This window comes from Coloeus monedula (assembly GCF_965178545.1).
Source record: "Coloeus monedula genome assembly, chromosome: 32".
NCBI lineage: Eukaryota > Metazoa > Chordata > Aves > Passeriformes > Corvidae > Coloeus > Coloeus monedula.
Genome location: NC_138812.1, coordinates 2,719,499 through 2,739,002, shown reverse-complemented (window position 1 = coordinate 2,739,002; position 19,504 = coordinate 2,719,499). Strand labels below are relative to the sequence as shown.

Here is a 19,504-nt window from a genome sequence, read left to right as displayed (position 1 = left end):
ATCAGTTGTTGAGAAAGATGGGATTGGTTTTGAAGGAAGAAGGCTGCCTGCAGGGCTCGTTAAATGGGAATCACCAGGTGATTTTGGCCAACTGATTTTGCAGAAGTGCCCAGGCAGAAGGGGACTGACACATTTTGGCATTGATGGATCCTTTTTCTGGATGGCCAGAAGCTTTCCCATGTGGCACCAACAAGCCAAGGGAAGGCTCAGAAGTTTTGCAGAAATGAATATTTAATAGCACTGGGACTAACTCTTGTAAGCCTTAAAAGGTGCATGGTTCTCAACAGATCATTGGGGCTGGACTCGCCTGTACATCCTTTCCAACCAGGAGATGCGGTGTGCATCAGAACCTGGAATTTTGGAACAATCCAGCCAAAGTGGAAGGGACCATCTCAAGTCCTCCTGGTAACCTACCCTGCACTCAAGGTAGAAGGAATCCAACTCGGGCTTCATCACATGTGGGTAAAACCAGCGAGCACACATTAAACACAGCAGAAACAAGACTGACTGACACCGTGGGGTTTGGGGTTTTACATAAATCCTATTGTTTTAGGTATTGAATCTGATTTTCTAAGGGGATACTATTTATTGGATCTAGATGGAGATGATCAATCATTGTGTATCTAGAATAATAATAGAAACGATGCTCCCGACTTCTGGGAAGGGAAATGCGGTTTTCAAAGTCAGTTCAAGGTGTTGGCAGATGACAGAATGTAACCCCTGTAACAGCTTGTTTGCCAACACCAACCTCTGCAGAAAATCCAGTGCCATGGGGAGCTTCAGTCAGCAATTTGACAAAAATCTGGGAACACGTGTGGGAAGGAAATAGCACCCAGGGCACCTGGACAGGGATGGAAGGAGAATATTCCTTACCATGGACACATCAGAACAATAGTGCTGAGAATTGTAACATCTCCAAAGCGGATCTGGAAATTACCTCAGGAAATATTGATCAGCTGACAGATTGCACTGATACCCCCTGGGGCTGTCAAATTCCAGCAGTATGGAATGGCCCTCAGACAGGACACTGGGAATGTTTCCAGCCAGTTCAGGGGTGTCTGGGCTGGGCAGGGAGCCCAGGCCTCCCACAGGACCCCTTAGAGGTGGGTATAAAATATCCAGATTTAACAAGGTCAAGGCCAAAGGATCCCAGGACCAAGGAAAAGTGGGATTGCCCTGGGACAGACACTTGAGCTGTTTGGAATGCTGAGGTCCAGCGGCTCCTGGCTGTGGCCCAGGCTCTGAGGCTGGGCTGTGTTTGTAGAAATGATTCTGCCTTTCTCAGGGACACGTGGGCTGAGCCAACAAACAAGGAGCCTTGGAGAGGCACAGAGTGTCAGCAGGACACGGTCAGATCCTTAGGAGCCCCAGGATGGGTGGGAAGGGATGGAATTTGGAGCACACGTTTGCCCCTGGGAGAATCAGGAGCACCACGGACACTGGGGGTATGAACGTTCCGTCCCTCGTGCAAGGAGTCACCACCGGGAACCCGACTGTGGGGAAAGGTTAAAGGGGATGGAACTGGGAAACATCCCAGTGCGGGAACTCCAGCAGGATGGATTTTAGAATCCATCTCTGCTCCGCAAAGATCTGCCTTTAGGAACAGACCAGCCCCACACCATTGGGCTCTGCAAATGGGAACTTCAGTGAATGCAGCTCCTTTGGGGTTTGCTGAAATAAAGGAACAATTGCCAGCCCCAGCTAAAATGACCTTCCAGAGCAGATTGGCTTTAGCCCTATTGCTGCTACATGGACAGGGAGTGTGTGGATTCTTGAACTGAAACAGCAACACTTGTTGTGTGCACATTCCAAATGTGATGCTGGATTGGATGATCAGGTAGAGAGGATAAAATCGGCTGCTGCATCCAGCAGGGAATTAAGGGGAGGGTTAGACAGTAACTGTTTGGATAAAATATTTAGAGGACTTGGATTTTCCCTGACTGATGGTTGGCCTCACTTTTGCAAAGTCTAACTGGGATCACAGCACTACTTGTGCTTATGACACTTGCTTTGAGCTGTGTAAAGAACATGGCTGTGAAAGCAGCTGAGGAACTCGTGGGATGTGAGTAAAGGAGCAGAGTGAGGCTTCTGAAGGCTTGAAGGGAAGAGAAGCTTCACAGCCCTCCAAGGGGGGGAAATTTGCCAGATGAAAAACCGTTTGCACCTGGTGGGTTCATACAATGCTTCTTCTCCAAAAGCCACTGGCCATGGACCCGCCCAAGGCTGATTCTGTGGGCAGCAACCAGCCCAGGTGTGCCAACTTTCACCAGTTCACCGGGCAGTCAGGGCTGGCTTTGGGGTCAGCGACCACCAGGGACCCCCAAGGAGACCCCCAGGGCAGAAGAAGGGATGTGCAAAGGGGTGGGGGAAATCTGCAATGATTTTGGGGCAATGATGATCGTGTGTGTGTTTCTGGTGGGACAATCTGGGAATGTGTCTGTGAAGCACAGTCTGCAAACAGGAACATTCCTGAACTCGGCACCCACGGCTTTGGGAGGGGCTCTCCCCTCGTGCATCCGGCCCAATAAAGAATGCTGCTGCTTCGTGCTGCGCTGGTGCTGAGGAGGTTTTGTTTCACTGAAGTTTTGGGAACACCTCTGTGCCTGTGTCACAGACCCACAGAGCAGCTGTGATGTCAGAAAGGGGCTGTGTGACATCACAGAGTTGGCTGCGACATCACAGAGTGGGTTGTGACATCACAGGGTGGCTGTATGACATCATGGAGTCAGCTGTGACATCACAGAGAAGATGTGTGATGTCACTGAGAGACCTGTGAAATCACAGAGTGGCTATGACATCACTGGGTGGCTATGTGACATCACAGAGCGAGCTGTGACATTGCAGATATGGCTGTGATATCACAGGGCAGAGCTCTGACATCATAGAGTGGACTATGACATCACTGAGTGGTTGTGACATCCCAGGGTGGCTGTGTGACATCCCAGGGTGGCTGTGTGACATCCCAGGGGGTTGGATGCCATGGCAACCCTCAGCAGTTCCAGTGCCCTTGGAAACCCCCCCAGGCCCCATTGCTGCAGTCAGGCTCCGTGGCCACTTGCCCGCAGAGCTGTGGCTGCCCTCGGCTGCCATGGCAGCCCTCAGGACAGAGCGGTGCCGGGCTGGTGCCAGCTACAATTGCAGTGACACTCGCTGATGCCCTCAGGTGCCACGGCAGCGGCCACAGGGACCCGTTCCTCACTTTGGTGCCACGGACACCAACGCTTGGCCCCGCTGCCATGGGCATTGGCACGGTCACCTGCACTCAGGGCCCGTGGCCGGGCACTGCTGCCATGGACACGGGCACGCAGCCCTGGGCCACAGGCGGCTGCCGTGGCCACCAGCCCAAGGTCCCGTGGCCAGGGCCGGGGCCATGGAAAGGAACCCGTGGAGCTGTGGTGATGCTGGGTGGCCATGGGGTGCTGCTGTGGCCTGGGCCACAGGGAATTTCCTTGCCAGGCCTTTCTCTGGGGCTGTGTTTGGCTCGGTGCTGAGCACAGCGTTGCTCACACTGAGATGGTTTTGTTCTTGCTCAGCTTGCACAGAGCCAAGGCCTTTCCTGCCCCTCGTCCGGCCACGCTGGGGAGGGGCTGGGGGTGTGGGGCAGCTTGGCAGGGGTCACAGCCAGGACAGCTGACCCCAACTGACCCCAGGCATATCCCAGACCACAGGACATCATGGCCAGTGCATAAAGTGGGGGGAACAAGGAGGAAGGGGGGACATTTGGAGTGAGGGTTTTTGTCTTCCCCGGTAATACTCAGGCAGGATGGGGCCCTGATTTGCTGGTGGGCAGGGTCAGCACCAAAGACACAGACACCGACTGAAGGAATTGTGCAATTTATAGAATGCAGATCTGCAGAGAATTACAAAAGTGTCGCCACGACCGCCACTGACCACTGCCCGGGCCAGCTCCTGCGGTGTGCGACAGGAGTGGGAGCAGCTGGAGGCTCTCGGCTTTAAAGCTGCTCCTCCGGAGTTCAGCTCTGCCCAGGGGAGCTGAAGCTCCAGGCACGGTGGCTGTCAGCAGTCCGGACGAGGGAGAGGATAAAAAGCAGCAAGGACGCTTGCCACACGGGACAATCCAACCTTATCAGAGGCAACTCCCAGGAGACAAGCCTCGAGCAGCTCCAGGGAACCTCTTATAAAGGGAGGTGGTACAATGGGGATGGCTTAACTGGGGACCAATAGAAATCTCTAAGGGAGGGATATGGACGAGGATAGACATTCCCTTGGGCCAATAGCCTCAAGCGGAGGAGGGAAAGGGATCACATGCCCCAATGGGGCATCGAGGTTTAGGGGATTTCCAAAGGGGGAGGGATCTAGAGGGGTAGGGTCTCGGGGGATTGATGGGGACCATATAAGGGTAAATTGGGAGTTTTCAGATGATGGACACTGGACCTTCGGGAACAACAGGAGGGGTTTGGGTGATTGATAGGGAAAGAGCTAGAACAAGGGGAGGAGAACAACCATGGAGGGAGCACCGGGGGGGCGGCTTGGGTCTGGGGCAAACCAACTGGGAATAGGAAGGTAAGGTAAGGATGAACCATTGGGGTACAGAAAACTTCTGTAAAAATACAATAAAGGTATTGCATCACCACAGGTAGCCATGAAAATTGTTATGAAGGGCTCAGCAGTTGAGATAAGGATTGGGAGAAAAACATTCTAAGTTCAAAACAGGCTCAAACTTAAAGGCATAAAGTAAATTTATTATTAACAGAGTAGGATAATGAGGAATAAAATAAGCCTTTCAAACACCTTTTTTCCCCTCCATCCCCTCCCTCTTTCCCTCCGACAGCGCACGGAGACAGGGCCTGGGAGTGTTTCAGCCAGTTCATCGCTCGAGATCTTTCTTCAGTTCCCTCAGGGAGGGGAGTCTCTTTCTTCTGCTCTGCCGTGGGCTCCTTCCCAGGGACACAGTTCTCTGTGCACTTCTCCAGCGTGTTTCTAATTTCACGAGTATCAGTCCCGCCCAGCCTGCTGTAATGTGAGTCCCTCCCACGGGCAGAACAGCCTTCCCAAAACTGCAGGCGTGGGTCATCAGTGCATGGGGTGTAGTCTTTTAAGGATCAGCTGCTTCAGTTTGGAAGCAAGGGCCCTCTTTCTCTATCTCTGGAAGCAGGAGCCCTCTCTCCCTGTTCAGGTCTCCCCCTGGATTACAGCTTTTGTAGCATCCACCCACTCCAGCGTGAGCACCTTTTCCCACGGGCTGGGAGTGGATCTCTGCATCCCCCCGTGGACTTCATGGATCCCAGGGAGACAGTTTGTTTTATCCCAGTCCTCACCACGGCTTGCAGAGAAAATCCCGACTCCGACGCTGGGAGCATCTCCTGCCCCTCTTTCTTTCCACTGACCTTGGTGCCGCCAAGTTGTCTTTCTCTGCATGTCCTCACTTCCTCCTCTTTCTACGACTAGGAGGAAAGAACTGCTGCTCCTGAGTGCCATTGCCAACAAATGCCCCCAGTTCCAGGGTTTCTGCAGGGTTTCGCAGCACGGAGCAGTTGATTTGGTCTCGGTCGTGCCCCGGGGAATCGTTTGCCGTGTTTGCCCTGCCGGCCCCGCGGCCCCGCTGCCCCTGCGCGGGCGGTCGCAGCCGCCGCGGCGCCGGCGCCGTTCAGCGCCTCTCTTCATGCGGGGCGCTGAGAAGGAGAAGCCGCCGCCGCCGCCCCGGCCTTTCTGCTCGCAGCGCGGCTGGCTGGCAGCGGCCAGGCGGGCAAAGCTCGCCCTTCATCTGTCCTCGATCACTCACTGGCCTTGGGGAGATCCTTGCTAAGTGCTGCCCGGGAAGCCTGTGAAAACAGCAGTAAATCTGATTTTACCACTCGTGTGCTGTAACGCAGCCTCCAAAAGGAGCGATGCTTTTCTGCGCCTGTGCACACACGTGTGTAAAGCCCGTGAATCCTCCATTGGTTCCACATTCATTCTGAGGCTTTGCACCCAGCTGTTGATTTGGTCCTGATGTTGCTCATTTTATCTTCAATGGTTGCAAAACAAAGCAGATCAGAGGAAACAAGAAATTTAAGTTTAAAAACTCAAGGACAACCTCTGATGAAAATGCAGAAGAAAGATTCTATTACAGTATAGTTTTTCTTTTATTAAATCTTTTGTCAGTAGATATATTATGCCCAACTGCTTCTTTATGCCTTTTGAACCACAGGTATTTATCATTATTCCTTTTTAGTATTTATTATACCTTTTGAACGTCATGTACAACAGACTGATGCAATCAGAAGTAGTTTTCTATCCCAAACAGACTGAAAAACTCACTTCTTCATCCCAAAGAGACTAAAGCCGGTGTGTTTGGCGTCCCATCTCACACAGGCGGTCCCGGTATCTCCGCAGGGGATTTCTGCCCTGGGGCAGCCCCGTGGCCGTGGTGACACCCTGAAACACAGATTTAAAAGAAACATAAAGATTTTAGTTATAGGCTAGCTGTGTTGAAATTGGTTAGAATTAGAAAGAATTTGAGCTGGACTAGAGTTTATTAAAATAGCTAAGAGAGCTAGATTAGAAATGGTTTTTAAGATGTCAGTAAATAAATAATTGATGATCTGTCATTTGTGTGTTTGAGGAGGGGGCGCGTGGGGGGCTCCCAGGCCGGGCCCAGAGCCCAGCCCTGCCCCAGCCCGACCTGCCCCGGCTCCATCCCGGCTCCTCCCGCGGGATGCGACCGCACTGGGAAAACGGGGGACCAAGGGTGGGCGCTGGGCCCAGGGGGAGCAGGAGAAGGGATGGGGGAGGAGGAGAAGGAGAAGGAGGCATCTTTTAATGGTATTTTATTGAGTCACATTTTTTAGAGACCAGGATCAATACTCCCCGGGCGTCAGGGCGAGTCCCTCAGGGCTCTGGGGCCCTGCTGCCGGCTCACCCCGTGCCAGCGCAGCGCCAGCGCTCAGCGGGGCTTTGGCTTCCCGTGCCCTTTCCCGTGCCCTTTCCCGTGTCCCCAGCCCACCGTCACCACCCCCGTGTCCCCAGCTCGTGCCCCACCCCTCCCCCTCTCCCGCTCTGTCGAGACATGGAGATTGAGAATTTCCCCACCATCCACCCCAAAGGTTCCCCCGAGGCCATTTCCTCTCGTCCTTTCCCTTGGCAGCAGAGCCCCAGCCCTCCTGGCTGCCCCCTCCTGTCAGGGACTTGGAGAGAGCCAGCTCCCCCCTGAGCCTCCTTTCCTCCAGGCTCAGCCCCCTCAGATCCCTCAGCTGCCCCTCAGAAGTCCTCCAGACCCTTCCCCAGCTCCATTCCCATCTCTGGACATGCTCCAGCCCCTCCATGTCTTTCTTGAAGTTTGAAGCCCAATCGCTACCCTGTCGCTGCAGGTGCCAAAACCCCAGGGAGACTCCTTGGAAATGGGAGGAGAGAGGAGCCCTTCAAAGGGAAACGTGTGCAAAAATGCTCCCAAAGGCCGAGCGGGTTTGGTGTGGCTGCGGGAGGAAGAGATGCTCCGGGACTCCGCCTCGGCCCCGGAGCGGAGCGGCCCGTGCTGCCCCGGGGCGCGCGGGGCTCGGCCGTGGGGCGCGCGGGGGGGAACGGACACACGGGCACCGGACACACGGACACGCGGACAAACGCTCCCAGCGCTTCAGCGGCAGCGGCAGCAGCGGCAGCAGCGGCAGCAGCGGCAGCAGCGGCAGCAGCACAAGAGCAGCAGAAGAGCAGCGAGTCCACGAACCCTCTGCTAAGTCCCTTCTCCTGCTCCTCCTCTCCCTCTCCCAGGGTCTCGCACCCTCTCCCGCTCTCCCTTTCGTTCCCCAACCCCCCCGTCCCGCGGCCTCCCTCTCCCCGTGCCCGGCCGGGCCATGCCCCCGGCCCGGCCCCGGCCCCGGGCGGGGCTGCCCCCTCCCCGCCCCCGGGCGTCCCGCCGCGGTCCCGCCTCCGCCCGGCTCTCGCCGTCCTGGCTGTGGCGCTGCTGGGCGGGCATCAGTGCCTGGCTCCTGGGCACCATCGCCAGCCCCTGGCTCCGGCTGGCCCGACCCCGACCCCCACCCCGACCCCGGCCCCGGCCCCGGCCTCGGCTCCTCCCGGGGCCCGCCGGGGACACAGGCGGCGCGGCCGCTCCCGCCGCCTCGGCAGCGTCTTCCCCGCTCCGAAGTCCGCCGCTCTTGAGCGCGGCCGCCGGCCCCGAGCCGCCGGTGTCCGCTTCAAAAGAGGCAACATGTGGGGATGGCCGGCCCGGGGCGGTTGAGCGGCGCTCGGGGGCCGTTCCTGGCCCCGGGCCGAGCGCTGACGGCCGCGTCTCGCCGGCACGGAAGGCGCAGCAGGGCCTGACGGAGCGCTACCGGCTGGGTTCGCTGCTGGGGCGCGGCGGCTTCGGCAGCGTCTTGGCGGCGACGCGGCTCTCGGACGGAGCCCCGGTGAGTGGCGGGGCCGGCGGCGGGCGCGGGAGGCGGGGGGCAAAGGAGGAGGAGAAGGAGCATGGGGCTCGGCAGGGCGGGCGGCGAGCTCAGCCCGCTGCTCCCCTTGCCTTGCAGGTGGCCATCAAACGTGTGCCGCGGAACCGCATCCACCATTGGGGCCAGCTGGTGAGTGAGCGAGGGGCAGCGCGAGAAGCCGGGGCGCGACGGGCGGGGATGAGCCGAGGCCCGGCAGGGTGGAAGCCGCCAGAACGCCTCGAGGGAGAGCGGCCGTGGGGCCAGCGGAGCGCGCAGAGCGTCCCCGGCTGGCTGAGGGCTTGCCGAGCCCCGGCACGGCATGGGCCCCGCTGACGGCATCGTGCTCCTCCCGCAGCCCGACGGCACCCGAGCACCACTGGAGATCGTGCTACTGGCCAAGGTGTCCGCTGGCTTCCCTGGCATCGTCCAGCTCCACGAGTGGCTGGAGCTCCCCAACAACGTGGTGATGGTGCTGGAGCGCCCGGAGCGGTCTCAGGACCTCCTTCATTTCATTCGGGCACGGGGCTTCCTGTGCGAGGAGGTGGCGCGGCACCTGTTCCGCCAGGTGCTGGAGGCCGTGCGGCACTGCACCAGCTGCGGGGTCCTGCACCGGGACATCAAACCAGAGAACATCCTGGTTGACCTGGCCACCGGGCAGGCCAAACTCATCGACTTTGGCTGTGGCACCTACCTGCAAGCCGCAGCCTACACCAGCTTTGCAGGTGAGCCCACGCAGGGGGAGGCTCCTGGGAGCGGCATCTCAGAGCCCAACAGCTCACAGCCCAAGGCGGCTGTGGCAGGGGGGATTCTCCCTTTTGCTGCCAGTCATGGCAGCCGGAGTCTTCAGCCTTGCTGCTTTTGAGCGGCGCTGGCTGAGGGGCCATCTTCCAGCCCTGCTGGCAGCCTTTGCCAGCCCCTCTGCCCAGGACTGGCGCTGGGGCTGGGGCAGCCAGCGCCACAGAAACACCCGTGGGTGGGGGTAGCAGAGAGGGGGGGCCAGAACCTGTGCTCCAGCCCGTTTGGTGTGCAGGCGAGACAGGGCTCAGACTGCTCTGCTGCCCGTGCTTGCCTTGGCTTAAGAATGGTTTCTGGGGCAGTGCAGGCAGGGAGGATGAAAGCGTGGTTTTTCCCCAGCACCAAGTGGGTTTTTCCTTTGCATGGAATGCTCGGGCCTTGCCAGGGCTTCCGCTGCCCTCTTGCGACACCGGCGGCTTCTTTTCCAACCCCCAGTCTGTACACAAGCCCCAGGTGCTGGCGAGAGGGCAGCGGGTCAGGCCGCGTGCCGCTGCTGCGGCCCCCGCATGCCCGGGGATGCTGGGGCGAGGCTCTGGGAGCAGGCAGCGTCCCCCTGAAGAACTCCATCTCTATTCCATAGGAACACCGTCCTACAGCCCCCCGGAATGGACGCACCTGGGCTGGTACCACGGCGAGGCAGCGACCGTCTGGTCCCTGGGCATCGTGCTGCACCAGATGGTCTGCGGGGAGCACCCTTTCAGGAGGGGCTGGAACAGCACCTGGGGCCGGCTCTCGCTCCCACGACGGCTCTCTCCAGGTGGATCCTCGTCTCTGCAGCACGGGGGGAATAGCAGTGCTGGGAGGCAGCAGCGGGCTCAGGAGCATCCCACACTGGCAGCTGCTGAGGAGGTGGCAATGTCCTGCTCTCCTCCAAAAGAAAGAACTGATGGCAAAGTTTAGGCAAAGCCCTGAGCACATGCAGCACGGCCTGGCCATGGCAAGAGTGGGGCAAAGCAGACAGGAGCCTTCTGCAACTGACTGGTGCTTTCTGCTTTCTCTGCGCAGAGTGCCAGGATCTCATCCGACGGTGTTTATCCGTGCTCTCCTCGGAAAGGCCCTCATTAGAAGACCTGTCCTGTGCTCCTTGGATGCAGGATATTCGCGTGCCATAGGAGAAGGGAGAGAGCCACACGCACGCTTTGAGCCAGGGAGCCGGTGAGTTCCAGCTGCACACGCGCCTTGGCAAGGAGCAGCAAAGAAAGGCAGAGTTTTTGTCCTGCCTGAATCGCTGCGCAGGGCTCCTCAGCTGGGCACGCGCAGCCCTGCTGCTGGAGCTGAGCTGCTCTTCCCAGCTCTGGTGGCCCCTGTGCCAGCTGCTTTTGCTTGTCCTGCTTCAGCAACAGCCGGGGCCCTGGGCAGAGCACTGACAGCCTGCTCCAGCCCCAGGGAAGAAGAAGCCCCTGGAGAAGCTGTGCCAGGTGCGGCTGCTGCTGCTGGAGACATGGAGGGTGACATCAAGGATGACAAGCTCTTCCTCCACCTGGCAAGCTGAAGATGATGGACTTCAATTGTGGCACCTTCTTCAAAGCCAGGCTCCACAGCGAATTTACAGATGAGTCCACACCCAGGGGGATGCTCCCAGATTTGGGCATTGCACGGCCTGGCCAGGAAGCAAAGGTTCCTCCCTTTGCTGGGGCGGAGGCAACCAATCCTTCAGCCGGCTGCCAAGCTGCTTTTTGGCAGGGTGGGCGGGATGGGCTGGGGTGCTTACGAAATGGGAGTCAGCCCTGCCAACAGCCCCCACCACCCACTGTTCCCTGGGCTGGGGCTGGGGCTGGGGCAGCCAGCCCGACACAAACAAGGCCCCATGGCAGGAGCAGAGGTGGCACTCCAGGAGCTGTGCACGGGCTGCTTTGTTTTGCAGGAAAGGAAGGGCTTGGGCTGCTCCCCTCCCCTTGTTTGCTTTGGGCTCGCCGTGCCTGTTGGGGGGCAGTGCAGGGGGGAAGGGAGAAAGCGTGGGCTTCCCTCGCCCGTGGGTGGGTTTTTCCCCAGCATGTAGGGAAGGTTGGGCCTTGCTCAGGCCCCCGACAGAGAGAAGATTTTTTAGCTTTTTTCTTGTTTCTCCTTTTTGTCTGTAATGCCTTTTCTTTAATTTGTTGTTTGTTTTTCTTCAAGGAAGCGTTGTAGGTGGTGTCCAGTCTGGATCGGGAAGTGCTTGGGAGCAGCTGCGGCGTGGATGGGACGTGGCCTTGGAGAAGGCCGAGGACATGGCTTGGGAGCAGCTTTTCTTCCGGCGGCGGGTGGCGTGCGGTGGGTCCCCGTCTTCTTGGCACGGCTGGGATAAGGGCTTTTGGGAGATGGCAGCGAGCGCAGCAGCATCCCGCTCTGGGCAGCTGCTGAGGAGGTGGCTGTGCCACAGCCGGCTGCAGGCTGGGCACGTGTCCTGCCCTCCTGCTCTCCTGCCAAAGGCAGCAGGGACGGGCGGCTTCGGGCACCGCTCTGAGCACGGCCAGCACGGCCTGGGCACCGCGGGCGGCTGGGACAAGGGGGACGGGAGCCTTCAGCTGACGGGCGGTTTCTGCTTTCTCTCCTTGCAGCCGGGCTCTGTGGATGCTGAGGCTGCTCTGGGCTCCGCCAGGGCTCTGCTGCGGCTCAGCACCGGGCCGGAAGAAGCCAAAGAAGAACCGGTGTGAGCTGCAGCAGAGACGTGCCCGAGCATTTCGGCAACGCAGCTCAAGCCTGCAGAGTGCACGCCTCCAGGGGAAAACATGACACCCCCCCGCCCAAAATAAACTTGTTCAATAACTTGTGAAATGAAATCAATCTGGGATGACCCCAAATGACATTTTTCATCTTGCTCAAGCTTTAGCTCAGCCCTTCTCTGCACAGTTCTCTGCCCCACCTGCCTTTACTTCACAAGTGCTCCCTCTTTTCCCCCAGTGAGTTGCCAGGTCAGGGCAGTCTCTGTCGCACTGTAGCCTTCCTTGATGCCCCTGACCACGAGGAGGAGCGAGCCCCAGGTTTAGGGACTCATCCTTTCGCTGGCAGAAGAACAGCAATGTCTCAGAGGTCCGGTGAGATTTGAGCGTCATTCAAGAGCTGCCCTCCAGGCCTCAGCTCTCCTCACTGTTGGCTTCCCACTGCCACTTTTGCTCGTCCTTGCAGCAGGATGAGCTCTGGGAATCCCCTTGACCCTCGCCACTCCTGCCAGCCCAGCCACCCAGCTCAGTTTGGCTTAAGCTGGAGCTTCTTTGTCTCCTCTGGCACGGCAGTGCAGTTCCCTCTGTGGGGAGCAGCAGCCTCAGAGCACAGCAGGCAACAGCGCAGGCCGTGATGCCTTTCCCTGGTGTTAAAATCAAGAGTCATACACGGTTAGAAGGGGAAAAGGGATTTTACCTTGGTATTTATTTTTAAGGATCCGTAGGTGTTCACGTCCAGGTCATATGCATCGAGATGCACCCCGCCGAGTCTTTCCTGTGTCTCTGTGTCTCTCCTCCTCTTCTTCTCCCCCCAACATTGGGTATAACATTATAGGTGTTATTAATTAGCAGATCTATCAAAGATTCCCCAATGAGAGACTCAAGTGAGCCCCCCCTCCCCAAGGAACCTTCCCCTGGATGGTTCTATCTTGGTTTACAGAATATGTTCTGGAGAGGACCTTGGGGTCTGGGGCACACTGATCCCTGGCTACAAAGCTTCTAAAATGTTTAGCCTCTTAGCTTGACTAACAAGTCCAAGAATGTAGGCAAAAAGCACTGGGAATACAGAAGTTGTAAAAAGGTATAACGGGTAAAAAAGAAAAGGCAAAAATCTTCATGGCATCATTTCCCCCCTTTTAGAGACTAACAAAACTCTACCTTGTCTAGTCTCTACTCTACTCTACCTTTCTAACCACAGAACCGGTTTACACAACCGGCTGCTCCACAGGAAATTACACAGATAATAACTACAATTACAACTATTATGAATATTTCTTTTACCTAGGCCCAGTTTGGTAACCATGAGGTGAGGGTATCAAAAATATGATCAAATTTTAAGGTGTTATTTCTAGAAACTACTTCATGTAGAATTTGAGTTCCCTTCCAAATTTCATCTAAATCTTTCTTAATTCTTCCACCTTGGTCCACATAAGAACAACAAGAGGTATTGACAATAGCACATACACTTCCTTGTGCAGCAAGTATGAAATTGAGAGCTATCCTGTTTTGCATAACTGCACGGGACAGACTGTCAGCTTCCTCCTGTAAGGCTGAAATTGCAGCTGCAGTGTGCTGCTCAATACGTTCAATGACAGCCTAGATGTTTACAATTGCTCTCTCCAGTTCAACTACTCCATAAGCGGGTACAAGGGCTCTGATTATGCTATGAAAAAGTGTGGGACGTTCAATGAGGGGATTAAGAGATCTTTTTTTCTTCTCATTTGGTTTTTCAAGATGGTCAAATATTGTAATATTTGGGACCACAGCCCCAATAGCACAAGCCTGGTCTTTGTTCACGGGTGTAACTTTCCAGGCCTTATCACCACATATCCAATACAACCCCATCCCAAATGGCTGAGCCAGTCTCCACCCTGTCACTTTCATCTTTGCTGCAATTCTTGGGTCTGTTATTTCCCTGAAATGGGTCTGATGACAATATGAAGGAAGAACGGCTTTTCCTGTGGCGTTTACAATTGCACAAGGAGCCTTATAGTCTGCACGCTCTACCAGGCCACTCAGGGTAATGGGGGCAGAAGGGTGCTATTCATTGGTTCCCACGTTTCAGTGCGGTTCTCTTCCATTAAAATGCCAATCAATGGCCAGTGACCCTTCCCATCTAGGGGTGGTAACTGAGTACAGATCCAGCAATCGCTCTTATTAAGAATTTTGGACACATTTTGGACCACAGTCTTATGTAAATCATGGGGTGAACCCTGAACCATGGTTACCAGTTGGGCAAACAGCAAACATGTAAAAAACAGTTTAGACTGCATCTTTCTGATTTGAATCAGTCTCTGTCTTCTTGGTGATTTTGGGAGCAGAAGCTTTCTTCACCCTGGAGTAGTGAATCCACGGTCCCTTGCCAGCAACCTTGACCGCAGTAAAAGTGGTCAGCAAAACTTGGACTGGTCCCTTCCACTTGGCTTGCAAGGGGTCGCTGTCCCAGCACTTGATGCAGACCCGGTCTCCAGGCTGGAACGGATGAGCAGCTGTGTCCAATCCTATTGGTTTGGATAACACAACGAATCGCTGGAGCTTCTGCAAAGTGGAACTCAGAGCCATTAAATACTTTTGCAAATCAGTTTTACCTCTCGTATGAATTTCCCCTGGGATATGTGGAACCTGGTACGGCCTGCCATATAATATTTCATAGGGACTGATGTTGTCCCTTCGCCTTGGCTGTATGCGGACTCTCAGCAAGGCTACAGGCAGGGCTTGAACCCACGTCATGGATGTCTCTTGACAAATCTTGCAAATCTGGGTTTTGAGGGTCCCATTTCTACACACATAGCTACTTTCTCTGGGTTGTCCCTGTACTTCCCAGTTGAGTTTTTCCACTGCTGTAATTCTCGATGCATATGACCTGGACGTGTGCACCTAAGGATGCTTAAAATAAATACTGAGGTAAATTCCCTTTTTCCCTTCTAACCATGTATGACTCTTGATTTTAAGACCAGAAAAAGGCATCACCCTGAGCGTAGAACTGCAGCCAGGAGCCACCCGGCGAGGAGAAATCCACCCCCCTCCCACCGGGAGCTCTTTAGGGAGCGCTCCAAGTGCCCCTCTGAAAGTCATCCTGGAGAGCAGCAGCAACCAGGGATCCTGAGCCAGCTGCGCTGCCTTTGGCAGCACTTTGGCAAAGGGTCTGGAGCAAGGGCGAGGGAACAGTGAGTGTAACTGCTGCAGGGCAGGGATGAGGGAAGGGCCATTGACCCAAGTGCTGAAATGCTCCAAAATCCAGAAGGATGCTGCAGAACTGGGAAGCAACAAGTTCTCACAAGTGCTAAAGTGATGGAAGCCCTTTGAAGTGCCCTGAAGGAACTCGCAGGGGAACTGATGCTATAATAAGTAGGACCAGAAGGCAAAAATGTAGCACTGCTAGGAGATGGTCTATAAGCCCCACAGGCAATGGCTTAGGAAAAGATCAAGTATATATTTTACATATTCTATTTATTATATCTATTAAAATATATAGTATATCATACTATATAGGATAAATTGAATAGATGATAAATTAGTATGTATTATTTGATACCTTTTGATAAATTTTGAGAAATATTTTCAATTAATGTAGATTTGAAATATTTTTCCAACTTGGGAGAGTGAAGATGTACTGCTGTCCAAAGTCTTCTGCCCACACAGCAATCAGCCCACTCTTCTCGGCACCTCTGGGCTGCTTTTTGCACACAATTAGGGTGAATTCAACTCGACAGACCTACGAGTGGGGTGTCCAGCTTGTCACAAACGCTGATGTGGCAAGGCACAACACACAGCTCTCAAATCACTTACATTATCTCACGTGCTCTCTTTCCTGCTGGGGACTGAGGAACTCTTAAAAGCACCAAAGATACAGAAAAGAGCTGCAAAGAATTGGCATCTTACTACTGCTGGTATCCTCAGGTAGGAAAACCTGTTGGGTTTTTTAAGGTTGCAACTTTCCAAAAACTAGGAAAGCTGCTCAGCATCAGTACCCCCATTGTAAATGGTTTTATTGACTTGGCGAAACTGGAACGTTACCTTTGGACTCCATCCTTGGTTAAAATCACCTGCCCTGACCTGCAGACTAAAGCACCAGCAGCAGCAGAAGCTACGTCAGTCACTTCTCTCAAAAAGATGTCTTAAATTTGCAAGAAGAAAGGAAAACACGTCAGAATCTATGGATTAATGACTCGAAGAAATAGTCCAAAGAAGAACTCGGAAGAACTACTGGGAGAAATAGTTCCAAAGCAAAGGGCCGCAGCTTCTCTGCGACGCTCCTGGTGCTCCAAGGCAGCCGGGCTGCCCTGGCTGCCCAGGACGCTGCGCAGCACGGGCCCCGCAGAGCTGCGCAGCAGGGAGGCAGCTTCGGGCACCTCAGCCCCTGGGCAGGAGCGGCCTCCTTGCTCTGCACGGCTGCCTGTGGGCAAACGCAGCGTGCCGGCCTTCTGCTCTTGGCCCCAGCCCGGCCTGGCAGGGCTAATCCCGTTCCCTGTCTGCAACGTGCTCAAGAGAGACTTGTTCGTTTCCAGCCCTCCAGGGCATTCATTTGCAACACAAAAACACTGAAGGACTGAGGCCTCAACAACAGGCCCTGAGCCAAAGTTGCCCTCTAGATGGCCCTTCCGACCAAATGTTCTTCGGGTCTGCTCCTTAGCAGGCATTACCATCAATGGGATCTGTGCATCCCTTCATTCAAGGAACGTGTCTTTACCTTTTGGCATCAAGAAACCAGACAAGGCCACATCTGGCCTCGGTTCCTCCTTGAGGCCTGGCTGGGCTTGGGAAGAAAACCAAGAGGAGAATGAAATCAGGTGTCCCTGCACTAGAAGTTCTGTCAGATGCTCCTGCAGCACTGTCCAAGCCGGGCTACTCTCACAGCGCCCTCGCAAGCCTCGTGGCTGGCAAAGGTGGAGGCACCGCAGGATGTCCCCGTTGCCAGCCGTGGCTCTGCAGGGCTTTGCTGGGACAGCTTCCCCCAGCTGATGTGCAGATCTGGATGAAGGGGAAAGGATTAGGGTATCTGGTGATGTATCCCTCTTAATCACTAGAGGCAACCTTTTGTAACAATGATGAGCTCCACTGCTTAGCTTGTCCTTTCCTGATTGTTTCCTTGTACTTCTGCATTAGAGTAAATGACACTGTTCCTTCAGCTGGTGTCTGTGTCTGTGTCTCTGACCCTCCCCATCATCCAAACAAACACACAGCCAGTTCAGCACAAGACCTGCCTCTCTGCCAGCCCATTTCTTGGAAAACACTCCTGTTCACCATCTCTGCCAATGAAATTCCCACTTTGCAGCTTCCTTTTCTGCCCGCAGGTGAGAAAAGGATCCACTCCCAGCTCCGGGCTCCTCCGCAAACCAACTGCTTTCAGCAGCGCCAGTCCTGAAATACCAACCTCCTTCCTTAACCTGCCCCCTGGGAGCTCACGCACCAAGAGGCCTTTTGTCCAAGGACACCCGCAGAAGAGCTCGAGGATGGAGCGGTCTGAAACGCAGCTCCTTCAGAGTTTAAACCTCCCTTTATCAACTGAACGCAGCCCAGCCTGTCCCAAAGGGAAAGCAGGCAGGAAAGAGGAGCTCCTCTCCCACAACAGCAAACCCTGCGCTTCCTTAAGTTCCACTTGGAGGACGGAGGCCATGGGCTACTCCTCTGCTTGGGAAGGAACCCAACCCAGGGAAATGGCCTGATTTGGGAGCCCAGCAGAGGCAAGTGCCCGAAAAAGAAGGAAAAGATTCTCTGGAAGCAAAAGATTATGGCAATAGTTGTGCAGAAAGAAAAAAAAAAAGAATGGAAGCATTTCAAAACGTTCCCAGACACAAAGTTCTGCCTCAACACAAAAACCCCTAAGTCTCTGTGGTGTGTCAGGAAGCTCATGAATGAACCTGCAAGGCTTGGATACACATCATTTGTGTCCGTCCCCCAGAGCACAAGCAGCTCCCCAACAAGACTTCAAGTGACCAAAGGACAACGCTTCCCCCTTCACCTCTCCACACCAGCTCTAGGGAGGCTCTGTCCATTGCAAGATCTCCTTTGTGTCTGCATTGACAAGAGCTGGCTGCAGGAGGGGTTTGCATTGGAACTCTCCCCAGACTGGGGAAAAAAAAAGAAGTGATTCCAGAGAAAAGAAAATGTGATTCCCTTTGGGAAGACACCGGCATGAGTTCACTCCAGCTGCAGGCTATTAATCCCTTGGGGAAAGCACCATCCGTCCATGGCGCAGCACTTCAGCTTTGATGACAATGCTGACAAAATTGCTGCCCCTTCCTGCTGCTGCTGCTGCTGCTGCTGCTGACCCCAAATCATGAGAAATGTGCCAAATCTGCCAACAACAGGCAGAGATGGCGAGAACACAACAGCGGGTCTGCTGAAAAGGAGGCAAAACCAATGTTTTCTAATCTCCCTTTTTCATCCTTTCTTTAGCCAACACAGAGCAATGTCCTTTCCCTCTGGCACCGATGCTGACCCAGGCACGGCATGCAGCGTGGGGACACAGCCCGCCGCTGCTCCCAGAGCCCTCGCCAGGGGCTTCCCGTGTCATGCCGTGCCGGTCCATGCCGTGCCGGTCCATGCCGTGCCGGTCCGTGCCGTGCCGGTCTGTGCCGTGCTGTGCCGGTCCGTGCCGGTCCGTGCCGTGCCAGTCCGTGCCATGCCGGTCTGTGCCATGCCATGCCGTGCCGTGCCGGTCCGTGCCGGTCCGTGCTGTGCCATGCCAGTCCGTGCCGTGCTGTGCCGGTCCGTGTCGTGCCGGTCCGTGTCGTGCCGGTCCGTGTTGTGCCGTGCCATGCCGGTTCGTGCCGTGCCTTGCCGTGCCAGTCCATGCCGGTCCATGCCGGTCCGTGCCGTGCCGGTCCGTGCCGTGCCGGTCCGTGCCGGTCCATGCCGGTCCATGCCGGTCCGTGCCATGCCGGTCCATGCCGGTCCATGCCGGTCCGTGCCATGCCGGTCCGTGCCGGTCCATGCCGTGCCGGTCCGTGCCATGCCGGTCCATGCCATGCCGGTCCGTGCCGGTCCGTGCCGGTCCATGCCATGCCGGTCCGTGCCGGTCCATGCCGGTCCGTGCCGGTCCGTGCCGGTCCGTGCCGTGCCGGTCCGTGCCGGTCCGGTCCATGCCGGTCCGTGCCGGTCCATGCCGGTCCATGCCGGTCCGTGCCGGTCCGTGCCGGTCCATGCCGGTCCATGCCGGTCCGTGCCGGTCCATGCCGGTCCGTGCCGGTCCGTGCCGGTCCGTGCCGGTCCGGTCCGTGCCGGGCAGCGCCCCGGGACGCCCCGCCCGCGCTGTGCCCGCAGCCCCGGCTTTGTGCCGCTCGTTCCCGCGCGGGGCCGAGCGCAGCGCCCCCCTCAGGCCGCGCGCCGCCGCTGCAGCTGCGGCCGTTGCGCTGCGGCCGTTGCGGCGCCAGTGGGCGACAGGCGCGATGGCCGAGCTGCCGCTGCCCGCCGGGCTCGACGCCCGCACCTTCCCCGCCAAGCTGTGGCGCCTGGCCAACAGCCCCCGCGTCCGCTCCGTGCGCTGGGACACCCAGGGCCGGGGGCTGCTCATCGACCGCGCCCTCTTTGAGCAGGAGCTGCTCAGCCCGGCCGGCGTCCAGGGGCCGGCCCCGCGCACCTTCAGAGCCACGCAGTTCCGCAGCGTCGTGCGCCAGCTGAACCGCTACGGCTTCTCCAAGGTGCCGGGCCGGGCTGGCGCGGCTGTGCCGGGCGGTGCCGGGGCCTGCCTCCACTACCGCAACC

The 19,504-nt window shown here is 56.4% G+C and overlaps 1 protein-coding gene across 1 annotated transcript in view; it reads right to left on the bottom strand.

The window, feature by feature from the left end:
- Positions 1 to 15,827, bottom strand: part of LOC309583708 (serine/threonine-protein kinase pim-1-like) — a gene marked incomplete at both ends in the record, with an annotated part of 36,279 nt that extends 20,452 nt beyond the window's left edge. Inside the window, one exon of the mRNA XM_082299497.1 lies at positions 15,815 to 15,827. Within this exon, the coding sequence (XP_082155623.1) occupies positions 15,815 to 15,827 (13 nt within the window). The remainder of the gene's footprint in view (positions 1 to 15,814) is intronic.
- Between the last annotated feature and the right edge of the window lie 3,677 nt (positions 15,828 to 19,504).